Here is a 16,370-nt window from a genome sequence, read left to right on the forward strand (position 1 = left end):
GCGAATTTTGTGGTGATTACTCTTTGGATCAAGAAAACTTTTGGAATTATACTATGGTTATAAAAAAAATCTGAATTTACTTATTTTCTTGTCAATTAAATGGTATTTTGAGAACTTTTTCTGTAAATAAATCACAGTACGTATTCATTATTTTAGTTTCGTAGCATTTAATAATTTGTATAGGTAGAGCAGAATCGAGACAAAAAAAAAGTAATGTTTACATAGACAATTGTACTAACAATTCTTACTTTTCAACTAGTTTTAGACTTCAAATAGCTATTCAAAATGTAGAATAGTCGTGTCGGCAAGATATGCTGCTCCAATCGTTGAAGACAAAAAAAAATACTCACTAGAAAATTTATGAATTTACACAAGTGATTAGTTTAAATTGGTAAAACTATAACAGCCATTGAATTAGCTTCTTCTTTATGGGCACGGAGTGAATACGCTGGTAGAAGTGTCTTTTAGATCAACCATAGTTTAAATTCCAAAGCTATATACAGTATCTTGGCTTGCTTTTTGTTTCTTCTGGATCCTAAACTTTGAATTTAACAGTCACTCGTGAATGTTTAGTGTCTTTTAGATCAACCATAGTTTAACTAATTTTACTCTAGGGGAAGAAGGCCGAAATGTCAGTCCATAATTTTAGTGAATTATATTGTCTGGTCCTTTTATGTAAATATTAATGTTAAATACTTGGATCAATAACACTAATAAATGATTTATTATTTATTACTAATATTTGATTTGATAGCAATTCCAACAAACAGTGCGGTTAAACACACATGTAAAGTACTTGGCTTCGGACTTTCTTGCTTCTTTCTCCTCCTCATCTCCTCTGCTCTATTTTTTTTCTTCTGTTGGGTTCTGTCTTCGCCCAGACTTTTCTCCTTTTCTCAGGAACTCTAAGTTTCTGAGTTCATGAAGATGCCAGTAAGTACGTTTCTCCCTTTTCTTGTTGTCTTTTGTTTTTAATTGCCTGTCTGAAAATTCCAAAAGTATGAAACTTTGCAGACGAATCTCTTAATGGTTGTACTCCAATTCTATGATTCTATCACTTGTTTCTCTGAATCTCTCTTGTTTTTTTTTCTCCAACTCCAGCAAATGAAATCTAAATACTCGTTTTGAAAGTGGGACTTTTCAGCCAGAGCCAAATCTGGAAGCCTGACTAGATTTTCCGATTTGTTTCCTCTGTTTTCTACCTGCTTGGATCTTCATTTGAGTGGTTTTCTGATTGATATCTGATGCTTCTGTTTGTTTATATAGTTGCTAGTTTATGATCCCTATGGCTGTTTCCAAGAGAATTACATTTGATAAACGTCTGATCAAAATTTTAGTTTTTTTTTTCCGGAACTTCCTATGTTGACTGACACCAAGAAAGAAATAGAGTTCATGTTTTTACATTCTCATGGAACTCAAATTGCTTTCCCTGAATTTTCTCTTAGACAAAACGTTTTTATTGGTCACCCGTCACATAAAATTCTCGTTATTTCATACATCACATGATTCACATCCATTTTTGGTAACATTTATTTGACACTAACTTTCATCAGTTTCCATTAGATAATTAATACAAAAAAATATTAAGCTGATTATCTCAAGTTGTACAATGCAGGTGGCATCGGTCTGGCTACTGGCATTCACCAATCTATTATTATTGATCAGAGTAGAAAGCAATAACGCAGTATGCAAGGAGACTTTCAAGTTAGACCCAAGACCTCACAGTGTCTCCATCCTCGAGTTTGGAGCGGTTGGAGATGGCAAGTACCTCAACACGATTGCTTTCCAAAACGCTATTTTCTACCTCAAGTCCTTTGCCGATAAAGGCGGTGCTCAGCTTTATGTTCCACCTGGGAAATGGCTCACTGGAAGCTTCAATCTCACTAGCCATCTCACTCTCTTCTTGGAAAAAGGAGCAACCATTCTTGCATCACCGGTATGAAGGGTGTTTAGCCAAGTTTCTTTTGTTTGGTTATAGTGGTGACATTGTTTCTATTTTTGTTCCTAACGTGGCTAGGATCCATCGCATTGGGATATTGTCAGTCCTCTACCGTCATATGGTCGCGGAATCGAACTTCCGGGGAAACGATACAGAAGTTTGATCAACGGAGACAATCTACTAGACGTAGTCATCACTGGTAAAACACACACACACATACCATCATTTACCTATGTATCTGACTTAACATAACACCGAGACTTGAAATATGGCAGGTGATAACGGGACATTTGACGGTCAGGGTGCTGCCTGGTGGAAGTGGCTAGAGTCAGGAACTTTGAACTATAGCCGACCTCATATCATCGAATTCGTCTCATCCAAAAACATCCTTATATCGAACCTAACCTTCTTAAACGCACCTTCCGTCAACATTCACCCTGTTTATTGCAGTCATGTTCATATTAAAAATGTTCTGATCGAAACAAGCGTTGATTCTCCATACGTTCTTGGAGTTGTCCCAGGTAATAATCACTTCTGTCTGGGGGGAGGGATTACTAGGTTCCGCACCGTACCTTCTGGAATTCAAAAATGGTTTTCCGAAACCAGACCAAGTTTTCGGTTTTTGGTTAACCGAAATTCTAAAAAACAATACCAAAATTAACAAAATTACATTTTGGTTCGGTTTGGTTATCGTTTAATTTCGGTTTGTACTTTTGTTTTCGAATATAACCTGTTTTCGGTTAAATTTTAGTATAGTTTTCTTAAAAAGGCATTTTTGGATAAATTCGATTATTTTGATATTTTTGGTTAATCCGGTTTGGTTATTTTGGTTATCTCGGTTATTTTTTGTTATTTTCAGATAATTTTTGTTTAATAGAAAACCGAATCGAAAACCGAACCAATTTTCAAAACTAAACCGAACTTAAGATCATAACCGAATCGAAAACCGAAATTTTCGGTTTGATTTGATCGGTTCGGACAAAAACCCCAGGGCTACTTGTAATAATAATATCCACTTCATTCATTCTCTTACATCATTAAGTCATCCATTCTCTTGCATCATTCCTCAATTGAAAGCTAATTCTTTTAAATGTCTTTTTCTTCAGATTCTTCGGACAATGTTTGTCTCGAGGACTCAACAATCAACGTAGGACACGACACGGTTTCGCTCAAGAGTGGTTGGGACCAATACGGCATAAACTACGGCCGTCCAACCACCACTGTTCACATTCGGAACCTCATCTTAAAATCTCCCACCGGTGCCGGAATCTCCTTCGGTAGCGAGATGTCAGGCGGAATCTCCGACGTAACCGTCGAGCGTCTCACCATACACAGCTCACGCGTAGGCGTCGCCTTCAGGACCACCAGAGGCAGAGGAGGGTATATCCGTAACATCACGATCTCCGGCGTCGTTCTCTCCGGTGTAGACACAGCCATCGTGGCCGACGGACACACCGGGGCGCACGCGGATGATAAATACGACAGGGACGCGCTCCCGGCCGTGACGCGCATCGTCATGAAGAATTTCACCGGAGAGGGTGTAGGATCGGCCGGGAAGTTCACCGGAATGGGAGAGTCTCCGTTCACGTCGATATGTCTCTCGGACGTTCATTTGCAAACGAGTTCAGAATCTTGGGTTTGCTCCAACGTCTCTGGTTACGCGGAGGACGTGTCGCCGGAGCCTTGTGGAGAGCTCATGAGTTTTCCGTCGGCTTGTTTCGCCGGTGGTAAGATATACGGTGGAGAAATGGCGGGTCAGTCGTACTACAGCTGGTAATGAAAGTAAATTTTAATAAGTGGTGATGAAGAAGAAGAGAGTGGCGGTGGAGTTTGGTTTATGAGATTGAATTTTCGATTTTTTTTGGTCAGTAAAAGTCATAAAATTTGTTGTCGGAGCGAGCGAGGGAGGAAGAAAAGAAAACGTGAGAATCAAGAAACAGAGTATATGTTGTATTATTTATGTACAGCTTCCCATTTCTTCATTCATGGTGTAAGATATAATTCATCTTTCTTTCTTGTTTCTATCAAGAGTTGTGAAAAGTGAGAATATCAAGATTTGATTAATACAACAACACAGCAAGCAAGGAGAATGGTGATAAATGCTAATATACTAAAGTTAGGAATGAGTGAATCACCAACTGTATTTGCAGTATTGGCTTGTGACTATATTCGGAAGTGAAGACAATCTAATAGTATTAGCTTGTCAGACTGTTCTAGTGGTAGTTAATTTGGTCACAATCATAGGGTTTGTGTTGGAGCCTGTCCTTTGTAGTTGACCTCATGTCTTTCTGGTTTAGACCATCTTCTGTTTTTCCATCTAAAGTAGAGTATTTCTATAAAGATGAGTTTCTCTCCAATGTATTTTTCTATTTTTATCTCTATAAAAATATTTTCAAAAAATTCTATTTTTATTTTACAAAAAAATAATTTTTATTTATAAAAATTGATAATTAACCCTATTTAATTTTAACTTTTAAAAGATTTTTATAAAATTATGAATTTTTAGACTAAAGTTTTATTAAAAAAACTATTATGTGAATAAAAATGTAATTCTATTCTTATAAAATCTGTATTTCTCTATAAAAATAATTATTTTGGTTATAACTATAAAAAATTGAGAGTTAAATATGAATATTTTGAAAAAAAAATATCTCTATAATAGAGAAATGCTATTTTTTCTTCTATAAATAAAGGAAAAATAGCAATCTTTATTTTAGTGGTGAAAATAAAGGTGGAATTGAGCTATTTTACCTCTATTATAACATATAGAGGTGAAAATAACAATGGGTTAAACATGTTCTTATAGACATAATTATTTTTAGGGTGTGGATTGTCAGGTTATTGTAGATGTGTGACTTCAACATGTTCTACTCCTCTACAATGTTTGGAAAAATTTGTTCAGATGACCAGAACACAACAATCTGAAATGTAAGTAGCAATGGGATGTTAAAATCTATCTTTGTATTTGGAGAAATTGTGCTCCCGAGTGTGGAGACATTTCTCATAACTCAAATAGAATCTCCTTGGACGATATGTCTATCACTTGTTCGTGAGTTTGAGATTAACTGACAAGGCAAATAATTATCGTTTGCCAATATGTAACTTTTATAACCATGTTGTAATCTTTCCACTGAAATGCATTGCTTGGTACAATCGATAACCATCCTCTGATTCCTCTCACACGCAACAATATCCCAAGTTACGCAAATGTATTACTCAAAAAATATCTCTCACACACAACAACACTGTTCCTGGACCCTGGTGAATGCTGAGTGGTTCGGTAGAGGAGAAAGTTAATGACACGCGCTGAAATATTATTCCAGTTTATTGTCATATCTCTATGGCCGCCAGCATCTTTTCTTCGCCCCGGTAGACACGTGGCAATTTTTTGGCCGTTGACCTCCACTGTTCCCCAGACCTTTTTAGGTTGCTTCCACTCAATGTATTCATTTTTTTTGGGTCAGTTTTTTTTTGGTCAAATATTCATTACTGTTTAAACCAATCACATATATGTCCTCTGGTTAACTTTTGTTAAATGATGAGATTTTATATAATAATTAGTAACAAATTTAGCTGAATAAAAAAGTAATGGAACAATTATACTAACTGTAGATATATTCAAGGCAATTCCCTGTTATATAATAAAAGAGTAGTATCTATTTATATCTTTATATAGTTGTTCATATTATCGATTTATAGTGGATTGGAAACAATTAAATTTTTTTGTACATCTTAAACGTTAAAGTGTCAAACTTCAACGATACAAAGTAATTATTCAGTATGACTAATTTTTAACCATTACACCCATGTGATTTTACTATTTCAAAATATTATCGTCTCAGTTCATTGTAATTTTTTTCAACATATTCATTGTACATAGTCACGTGAAAATGGTCAATCTGAATGAAGATAAAAAGAAATATTTATCAGTTGCTAGATATTAGTAGTAAGATATAAAATTTCCTACCAAAAGTTATGGGCATATGCCACATGATAACTAGGACAACTAGCAAGAAGATGAATACATAAGTTATGTGACATAACTCCATTCAGTTTTTAGCTTTAAACATAACTTCACATTCCTTTGGCAAAAACAAAAAAAAAAAAACTTCGCATTCTATCAGGCCGCATAAATAAATCTTTGGTTATACTATAATACAACTTTGGAAATCCACAAGAAAGAAACAGTATTATACGGAATACCGCGCATGAAGTGATAATGTTATCCCCCACCCCCCCAAAAGTAACAATGTAATGCCATATGATAAAACAACAATTGCTATATCGGAAGCTATCCGTTTTGAAACATTCACATATGATGGTGGTGGGTGCATTCCCCACCAAGAACTCAACAAGTTTTCAGTCGTTTTATATAATATTTACATTCCTTTATTATAAAAGCTACGTGGGTCTGCATATAGTGATTTTAAAAGTTTTTGGTTCTGCCTAAAAAGCTGATACATTTGTGTTCTACAAAACCTTTTTTTGGTGACATGGACCTTAAGCTGATAAATATAAGTAACATGTCTGTCTAAGCAGCACGAAAGTAAGAAAAAATACATTAAAAACGCAAAAAGCTCATCGTTAGAGTAAAAAGTTTTAACAGAGAATATACGGTTCAGCGGGTTTCTTTCTTGGGACCTTCTCCATTTTAGCTTTTGGCGCAGTTATTTTTGTTTTTTAACAATCATGCATTCTTGTTTTCTTGTTATTTTATTTTATATTTTATATCATACATATATAATATAAGCAAAATTAAAGATTTCGGGAATGGTAGACTCTCTCTCTTCTCTCTTGAGAGAAAGAGAGTCGCGGTGGTTCCCGGTGTCGGCGAATTTGTTGACTGCTCATCTTCCTGGCTAGCGGGTAACAACTCTGGTATGCGGTGGTTCCTTGACGCTGCATAGCCGGCCTAGACTCCGGTGGTTCGCGATCCTTCTCACTTGGACCATCCGACTTTGGTGTACGGCGGTGTAGTTTCTGCAATCGGTTTTGGTCGAAAATTTTGGGAAGAATTGGTGGCTTGAAGCTACGGGTGAGATCTCGTCATAAAATGATGGAAGCTCTCGGGCATAAGGGGCTCAAACGATGAAAAAAGAAGCGATCGTGGTGGATCTAAATCTCCGTAAGTGGTAGTTCCGCTGACTCAGGATGAGATCTCGGGACTGGCCCGATGAAGCTATCTTTTAGAAAAAGTCAGGCGAAGAAAAATGGTGGTGGTGGCGGTTCAGTCTCCGGCGTACCCGGGCGAATCTTTTGGTTCTCGTCGTCTCCGGCGGTGCATCGTAGGTTGCATCACGATGTGGTGAGTACGAGATATGTGTCTCTTGTTCGGGTGGGTTTAACGCGTGGCGATGACGCGTGCTTTGTTTAGACGCGTGAGTTTCACTTTTCGATCGTGGGTTTGAGTTTAAGATCCACGTTTTTTTAGTTTGTCCTTTAGTTTCGGGCTTTGTATGGATATATGTATGTGTATTTGGATCTTTCATTTGGACTTAATCAATAATAAATCAGAAGAAAAAAAATAAGCAAAATTAAAGAAAAGTGATGGAGGTGTTAGAAAAAAAAGCGATTGAAACACTCCATAACAAGCAGGGCCTAATAACAAGCATATATTTACTATTTAAAAGCTAGATAGGATTAGTTTTATAAATTGGTAGAGCAATTATCCCCTAGACTATATTTGAGAAGTGATTTTGCCACGTGTATTCTCTACAATCGTTTTCACAAAAAAAATTGTGACGTGGCTATTAAGATTGATGACATGTCATATGGTTAAATATGACATGGACAAGTACATTTAATAAAGATATATATTTTTGGAAATCTTTTTAAAATATGGCAATAACTCATATATTACATTTAATATTGATTTATATTTTTGGTAAACTTTGTAGAATATGGTAATAACTCATAAATCATTACTAAAATAAATATATTCAAATCTGACATTTTGAATTTCGAAATATTATATAATTTTACTTATATAATTATAAAATTTTTATTACCTAAAATTTTCTAAATTTTTGAATTAAAAAAAAATAAATCGTAATATCATTAGTTTCTTTTAGATATCTACAAATTATATAAATATTATTTAGTTTTAATTTTTGATAACTATACAATTTTATATGATTTTTAGTAGTTTTGTACAAGTTGATTTAATACATTTAACCAAATGAAATAAATAATTTTTTATCTAAGATTTTAACTTTATATCCTCTACTATGCATCCAAAGGATTCAAAGGCTATTGATAATCTCTTGATTTCTACTTCAGAGTCTTCTGCCCACGTCTTAGAAGAGGTACACCATGTTGCTGCCTCTATAACTTTATCTCCTTCTCATTCACAACAAGTGAAGCCTGTTATTCCGCTTAACTCAGTCCCTGCTTTCTCCACATTAGTAGATGCACAATCTACTCCCATTGATTCACAGATTATGGAGAACACTCCATCAAGTATTATCAACAACAAGGTCCTTGAACCCTCTGTTATTGATCCTTTAACCACGACAACTAATCATTGTGCATTTGAGAGTCCCTCTCGTTTTACAGTGTTAGAAGGAGTGGAGGAAGCTGAGATAGAGTCTTCAAACTCGTTCAGCATGACTAGGGGTGGGAGAGAGTCAAAGCCTCCCATCAAATACCAAAACATGGAATGGAAGACAGCACGAAGGAGAGGAAACCGTGGTCGACGAGGCCGCGGATCCTATCAGTAGCTATTGTCTTTCTTATCATTGATGGTTTATCTAGTCTCAACTTTGTTGTTTCATTGGTTTGAGATTCACTATTACATGAAACTTGTCTCACTTGTTTCATTACAACTTTTCTAAACTATAAGATCTTCGATCTTATCTTGTAATCGTTTTAAATTTTATATTGAAAGCCTTAAGTTCAAAAAAAAAAAAAAAAAAAAAGATTTTAACTTTATATATACACATATATATTCTTAAATATAATTTAAAATAAAAAATATTTTCTCTTAATTTTATGCTTAATTAGTGATATTTATATTAATTATTTGCCAAAATAATAAAATATATAATATTAATAAATTACATTTTAAAATATAAAATATAAATTTTTAAAAATATATCACTACACATGATGTAGGAAAACACCTAGATTAATAATTGTGACATGACTACTAAAATTGTTGACATGTCTTATAGATTAATACGACATGGACAATTATATTTAATGTTAATTTATATTTTTGGTAAACTTTTTAAAATATGGTAATAACTCATATATTACATTTGTTATCGATTTATATTTTTGGACTTTTTAAAAATATGATAATAACTCATAAATCATCATTAAATAAAATATATTCAATTATGGTATTTTAAATTTCGAAATATCATTTAAATTAAAAATATTTCAAAATATATACATATTTTTATAAATTATAAAAATTAAATCATAAAATCAAATTAAATCGTAAAATCATTAGTTTCTTATATATATCTACAGATTTTATAAATATTGTTTAATTTTAATTTTTGATAATTATGAAATTTCACATATTTATTTAATATATTTAACTAAAATAAATATATAGAAAAATCTACATAAGATTATAATTTTAAATATATACATGCACGTTCTTAAATATAATTCAAAATAAACAAAATTGTTTTTATCTTAGTTTTAATGTTCATTTAAATCAAATTTATATTAAAATATTGATAAGAGAAAAGAAAATTTATAATATTAATAAAAAAATAAATATAATTTATATTTATCTATTAAAAATATTTTAAAATTTTTTTACTGCACACCTAGTAAAACTATAAATCTACGATGCCAAGCTCTCGTAGTAACAAGTAATTTTGATGATAGAAAGCTAGATACTTTTACTTTACCTTATAATGGTTTTATGTCCCAACTTGCCACTGGGGGAAAGAGGGGGAAACAAACGAAGACAACGATAGATGGTAGAGGTGGATGCAAAGGTGCTAGTGATCTTATCCATTTCACGTGGACACGTGTCCCAGTGGGGAAAGCTTCTGGCAACGTGATTTATATGTTTTTAAATCATTAAATGCCTTTTTATTTATCATATAAGTTTATAAGAAGTAGAAAAACTATATATCGACCAAGAGATGTAGCCTAATTTTTTTTAACGAATATCATGCAAGGTATAAGTTGATGCATATGAAATGAGTCTTATGAAACCCAAATCTACGATTAGTTTTTAAATACGCGACATGTCGGCAGTGCTAAACACCTGTTTAAGCAAAGTATGTACACTGAACTTGGATAACTTAAAAATACTTACATTGAGGTTGACAAATTTACATTTTTATAAATAGATCAGAAATAAAACAAGGTAAAAAGTAATTACTATTTGACAGAATAATTAATGGTTTAACAGTACGTATAATACGACGCAGCACAATCGAATAGTCAAATTTTGATGTCCATCTGTACTATGTTAAAAAATGTTTTCCGAGGTAATAGGCGATTGGTGATTAGCATATGATGCTGTTAATCATTCAAACGAACAATTTGAGTTATTTATTTATTAAGTATCCAACGTTTTAATAGATGTTCATGTTATATGAATACCAAATAAAACTGTAATTATCTTTTTGTTTTAAGAAACATGATTTGTTTTTTAAATAATTGGAGCTTAGCTCAACATGTACGTAATGATAGAAAATGCTTAGGTGTATTTTGGTACGCTTAATCATATGCCTGAATGTGCGTCAACGCATTATTTTGTTTTATTTAATGATATTTATATTTGTTTAACCATTTAGTTTAGTAGACCCATGAGACAGAAGGCATGGGTTCTCAGTTACATAAATGATAAATCTAAAGGGTAAAGTTGTAAAATTTGAACTAAATAAACAAACTATATGTAATTATTTATTTTAGGCAAATTCCTTTTCTTGAATGAGTGGAAAATGGATACTAAAATAAAATTAAGAAATTGGGCAAATAACCCTAAGAATAGTAAAGATAACCTGTTAAGTTTGAGTTTACAACTTTAGATAACGAGTTAATTTAACTTTTACATGCATGAGATGAGCTGGATCCACGCATCAAGGGTATTTGGACCCACTTTCTTCAAATTACACCTTCATACCCTATATTTTCAAAGAAATAAATACTAAGCCCTTATATTAACTACCTTACAAAATAGCCAATAAGTTAGCTAAATTGAGGAAACATCCAAATGCTCATTACAATAATTTTTTTTTATAGTTAATTAGTGGAAACTTTTTAATTAAAACTTTATTTAAAACGCTGTTAACCTCAACCATACTTGATTTTTCTTTTCTTTTTGCTGAAACCTTTTAAATGGATCTAAAATGAGAATTTATATATAGCTGATTTAAATGTAGAGAAAGAAGAAAAATAAAGGGCATGTAAGCTCCGCATATACAAAAAAGACATGTATATATCAGATCATATAAGATATAGTTTTTATTTTATTTTATCTTATTCTTGGGTTCATCTTTAATAATAAGCTTTAACTCTACTTGATTAAAATAACAGACAAGCTGTGAAGGGTGAGACAAGGCTCATGTCTTCTTCTTCAACTCCCTAAGTCTCATCTCTCTCTCTCTCTCTCTCTCTCTCTCTCTCTCTCTCTCTCTATACACTTTTTACCCTCAAATTCATTTTCACTATCTTCAATTCTTATTCTCTTTTTCGTTTCAACCCAAATCGAATAAATTTCCCCTTATTTCTGGGTATATATTCCTTTGTTCCAAAAGCCATTCCTTCTTTTAGCTTTCCGAGAGAGATGATGAATCCGAGTCAAGGAAGAGGACTCGGATCGGGCGGTGGGACGAGCTCGTGTAGAAAGCAAGGAGGTGAAGCCGTGGTGGAGATGTTTCCGTCGGGACTCAGAGTACTAGTGGTTGACGATGACCCTACTTGTCTTATGATCTTAGAGAGGATGCTCAGGACTTGTCTTTACGAAGGTTCGAATTCACAAAGACAAAACAAGATCTTCTTTTCTCTTCTAGTTTTTTTGTCTTTTTGGGTTTTAATAAAATTTTGATGATTAATTTTTTCAAGAGTTTATGGTCTCTCTGTCTGTCCTTAATGATTTTATTGTGGTCCATAAAAAAAGAAAATATGTTATTTTTGAGGGATAATTATGGTTTTGTTGACTTAACTCTGCTCTCCCAAATATAGAAACTTTCTTTTCAAGATTAACACTTCCTTTGTTTAGATCACACCATCTTATAACACCTGGTGAAAGAATTAATCACTATGTTTTTTTCTTGAACTTTAAAAGGATTCAAATCTGAGAATCTCTTTAATATTACTGAGCTTTGACTTGAGTTTGGTTTAGATCATGTCAACTCACGAGATCCTTTCTCTGTGATCTAAGTTTAATTAATAGAGAGATCTCTGTGTCTTTTTTTTTTGATGTTTTCTTGTGTGTGTTTTTGTGATGACATTCAGTAACGAAATGCAACAGAGCAGAGATGGCATTGTCTCTGCTCAGGAAGAACAAACACGGATTCGATATTGTCATCAGCGACGTTCACATGCCTGACATGGACGGCTTCAAGCTCCTTGAACATGTCGGTCTCGAGATGGACTTACCCGTTATCAGTACGTTTGAATCTTTCATATTAAAACCTCTGAAACTAATATGGTGTTTCAGTCACTGAATCTTGATTTTGTTTTTAATTCTCAGTGATGTCTGCGGATGATTCAAAGAGCGTGGTTCTAAAAGGAGTAACGCACGGTGCGGTTGATTATCTCATCAAACCGGTACGCATGGAGGCACTTAAAAACATATGGCAGCACGTTGTTCGTAAGAGGAGGAGCGAGTGGAGCGTACCGGAACATTCCGGTAGCATCGAGGAGTCCGGACAGCAGCAGCAGCAGCAGCAGAGAGGAGGTCCAGGTGTTTCTGGTGGAGAGGATGCGGTGGATGATAACGCTTCCTCTGTCAACAACGAAGGGAACAACAACAACTGGAGGAGCAGCAGCAACAACTCGCGGAAACGGAAAGAAGAAGAAGGGGAAGAGCAAGGGGACGAAGATGCTTCCAATCTGAAGAAACCGCGTGTTGTCTGGTCTGTTGAATTGCATCAGCAGTTTGTTGCTGCTGTTAATCAGCTCGGTGTTGAAAGTATAAAAGACTTTTTTTAAAAGCTTCCTTTACAATTTAACATTTGTGAGATATGTTTTTAGGGATCTAACTGATCTCTTTTTAAAACGCAGAGGCTGTTCCTAAGAAGATCTTAGAGCTTATGAATGTTGCTGGTCTAACCCGGGAGAACGTCGCCAGTCACCTCCAGGTATAATAAACCTTATATTATACACAAAGTCTCCAACATGGAAGAAATATATAAGATAGATAATCCACGACACTATTATCAATTGGTTTTAAGTGACTACATAATTGCAAACACGTGACTAGTCTGTAACCACTTTTGTGGGGTCAGGATAATTCTGTATAATAAAAAAAAAAAAAAAAAAACAATAGCCGAACTAGCAATTGTATTGGCATTATATGTTCTTAACAGACGGTTGTGTTGGCTTTGCAGAAATATAGGATATATCTAAGACGGCTTGGAGGAGTCTCGCAGCACCAAGGCAACTTAAACAACTCGTTTATGACGGGTCAGGACGCGAGCTTCGGTCCTCTTTCTTCGTTAAACGGGTTTGATCTTCAAGCGTTAGCAGTCGCAGGTCAGCTTCCTGCTCAGAGCCTTGCGCAGCTTCAAGCGGCTGGTTTAGGCCGGCCTACTGCTGCGATGGTCTCGAAGTCAGGGTTGCCTGTTTCCTCCGTGGTGGACGAGAGAAGCATCTTCAGCTTCGACAACTCGAAACCAAGATTCGGAGATGGGATTATTGGTCATCATCATCAAACACAACATCAACCGCAGATGAACTTGCTTCACGGTGTTCCCACGGGTATGGAACCGAGACAGCTCGCGGGTTTGCAGCAGCTCCCTGTTGGTAATAATAATCGAATGAGCATTCAGCAACAGATCGCTGCTGTTAGAGCTGGACATAGCGTTCAGAACAACAGCGGCATGATGATGATGCCTCAGCAGCAGCCATTCCCGAGAGGGCCATCCATCATCAGGCAGCCGATGTTACAGAACCGCATAACCGAGAGAAGTGGCTTCTCGGGAAGGAGCAGTGTTGTTCCCGAGAGCAGCAGCCGTGTGTTACCTACAAGTTACACCAACCTCAGAACACAACAACAACACTCATCAACCTCCGTAGCCTTCAGCAACTTCCAACAAGAACTCCCCGTGAACAGCTTCCCGCTGGCTAGTGCACCAGGCTTAGCTCAGATTCGGAAACCACATTCTTCTTCTTCTTCTTCTTACCAAGAAGAGGTTAACAGCTCGGAACCAGGTTTCACTACCACCCCTAGCTACGACATGTTCTCCACCAACAACAGACATAACGACTGGGATCTGCGGAGTATCGCTTTCGACGCGCATCAGGACGCAGAATCCATAGCCTTCTCCAACTCAGAAGCCTTCTCTTCTTCTTCCATGTCAAGAAACAACAACAACACAACGGTTGCTGCAGCCACGGATCTTGTCCGGAGCCAGCAGCAAACACCGACAGGCATGGTAACGCATCATCAGGTCTATGGTAGCGGAGGAGGCAGTTCAGTGAGGGTGAAGTCGGAGAGAGTTGCGGCAGATACAGCAGCGATGACGTTCCAGGAGCAGTATAGTAATCAAGAAGATCTTATGAGTGCACTTCTTAAGCAGGTTTGAATTTTTTTTTTTGGTTTCTCTCTTAATAAACTGTTTAGCCATTAGAGTTTTTGCGTTTCCAAAAAATGAAAACGCTTTTCTCACCACCACTGGTTGCGTGTACCTTTCATGATTACGTAAACTACCACTAGGTGAAAAAGTATTATTATATAAACGACAAAAAAATAATGAATCTAGAATCTTTATTTTTTTCTTACTTGAAGTGGATAAATAATAAGTCAACTATAAAAAGCTTCTTTGGGGTACTTTTTCTTAGTAATGTTTTCATTCAAATTCCGACAGAACAGCAATCAGTTATTATATCAGTAATAGAAACGTTGACTGAAACAAGAGAAGTTGAACAAACAATCTTGTGCTGTTGAATTGATACAGGAAGGAGTTGCGCCGGTTGTTGTTGATACCGAGTTCGACTTTGACGCATATTCAATCGATGATATCCCGGTTTGATTGGATTAAAAGCTGATTAAAACCGAAGGGAGAGAGGGATTTGTAATGTATCATATTACACGACCATCTGCTAATTTACACTAAAAACATCGTTGGTGAAATTTGTTTCATATATTTTTTTTTGTGTATAATCTGCTTGAAATTTTAAAGGCAGATTATATTTGTTTGTATTATTATTGTTAATTACTTTGTAGAAGTTAATGTATTACTACTCTCTACTTAATGCACAGGAAAATGCTCTTTGAGTCATTTGTATGCTCTCAAAAATTGAAATTCATTAAGCTAATGAACGCATTACATAAGTGGCAGCAACCAAACAAATTACATATCAGTACTACATATATAGTTAAACTAATTAAGTCACCCAAAAAGAAACGAAAAAGAAGCTTTTATTGTTCTTCATCGTTTTAAGCAAACACAGAGCCGCAAGAGAGAGCCATGAGAAGCACGGCGGCTCTCTCTTCCTCGCCTAGTTTACTCCACAGCCTCTTCTTCTCAACAGGTGATCTCTTCATCACCGGAACTTTGAACCCTAAATCCAAAAATCTACCCATTCTTTTGCTGCTGCTGCTAGTACACTTGCTGCTGTGATCATCATCTTTGCTGGTCTTGTTTCCATCGTCGAGGCTTAGATCACTAGTATCACTGCTGATGCTTCTTTTGTTTTTCTTCTCTGGTTTGATTCCGAGAGCGGCTTGCCTCTTCTTCCTGCTCTTGATCCCACAGGCATTGCACAATGACTGGCATAACAAAGAAACACATATGGATCATGAGACAAGAGTAGATCTACTATAGCAGGAAGTCACATTGATCCAGAAGATTGAAGTTAAATGAGTAAAAGAGTTCTTTCTCACCTTAGGTCCAGCAGGGCCACCACGCCAAAGAGGAGTACGGAATGTGCCGCAATCAACGCAAGTCCTCTTCGTCTCACCACCACTACTACTTCCACTTCCATTGCTACTGCAGTTGTCGTTATCAACATCAGATAACTCTCCGGAAGAATCAACCTTTGTTTTCGGTTCTTCTGATACCTCGGACATTCTTTGATCGTAGCTACTACTTTGATGATGATAAGGTATAGAGAGAGGGAGGGAGAGACGGCGAATGGGGTAAGTAACGGATATTAACAAACCGAGAGTGCTTTTATAGCAAAGCTGAGGAAGGCGGGGGGCGTAAAAAACCCTAGTATTTCGGGGGTATTGCATTTACCAAAATACCCTCAAGCGGTGGCTTTTATTACTTTTGGACCACAACTAAAC

At 35.6% G+C, this 16,370-nt stretch overlaps 3 protein-coding genes across 3 annotated transcripts; 2 read left to right on the top strand and 1 right to left on the bottom strand.

Moving 5' to 3' along the window:
* The first annotated feature begins 774 nt into the window (after window positions 1-774).
* On the top strand, window positions 775-3,994 carry LOC108805183 (probable polygalacturonase). The gene is made up of 5 exons (XM_018577155.2): window positions 775-933; window positions 1,616-1,936; window positions 2,018-2,138; window positions 2,215-2,460; window positions 3,046-3,994. Exons 1-5 carry the CDS (start codon window positions 922-924, stop codon window positions 3,714-3,716), a joined length of 1,371 nt encoding a protein of 456 aa, XP_018432657.1. The 5' UTR covers window positions 775-921; the 3' UTR covers window positions 3,717-3,994.
* Window positions 3,995-11,442: 7,448 nt separating this feature from the next.
* On the top strand, window positions 11,443-15,360 carry LOC108834633 (two-component response regulator ARR1). Its single transcript, XM_018607960.2, has 6 exons — window positions 11,443-11,880; window positions 12,371-12,523; window positions 12,609-13,049; window positions 13,142-13,218; window positions 13,468-14,658; window positions 15,037-15,360. The coding sequence occupies exons 1-6, from the start codon at window positions 11,700-11,702 to the stop codon at window positions 15,109-15,111; spliced, it is 2,118 nt and encodes a 705-aa protein (XP_018463462.1). The 5' UTR covers window positions 11,443-11,699; the 3' UTR covers window positions 15,112-15,360.
* LOC108834636 (GATA transcription factor 17) lies at window positions 15,347-16,260 on the bottom strand. The gene is made up of 2 exons (XM_018607962.2): window positions 15,966-16,260; window positions 15,347-15,851 (listed from the first exon to the last, which is right to left on the bottom strand). Exons 1-2 carry the CDS (start codon window positions 16,149-16,151, stop codon window positions 15,519-15,521), a joined length of 519 nt encoding a protein of 172 aa, XP_018463464.1. The 5' UTR covers window positions 16,152-16,260; the 3' UTR covers window positions 15,347-15,518.
* Window positions 16,261-16,370: the final 110 nt, after the last annotated feature.

The sequence above is a fragment of the Raphanus sativus genome, chromosome 5 (assembly GCF_000801105.2).
Source record: "Raphanus sativus cultivar WK10039 chromosome 5, ASM80110v3, whole genome shotgun sequence".
Lineage (NCBI taxonomy): Eukaryota > Viridiplantae > Streptophyta > Magnoliopsida > Brassicales > Brassicaceae > Raphanus > Raphanus sativus.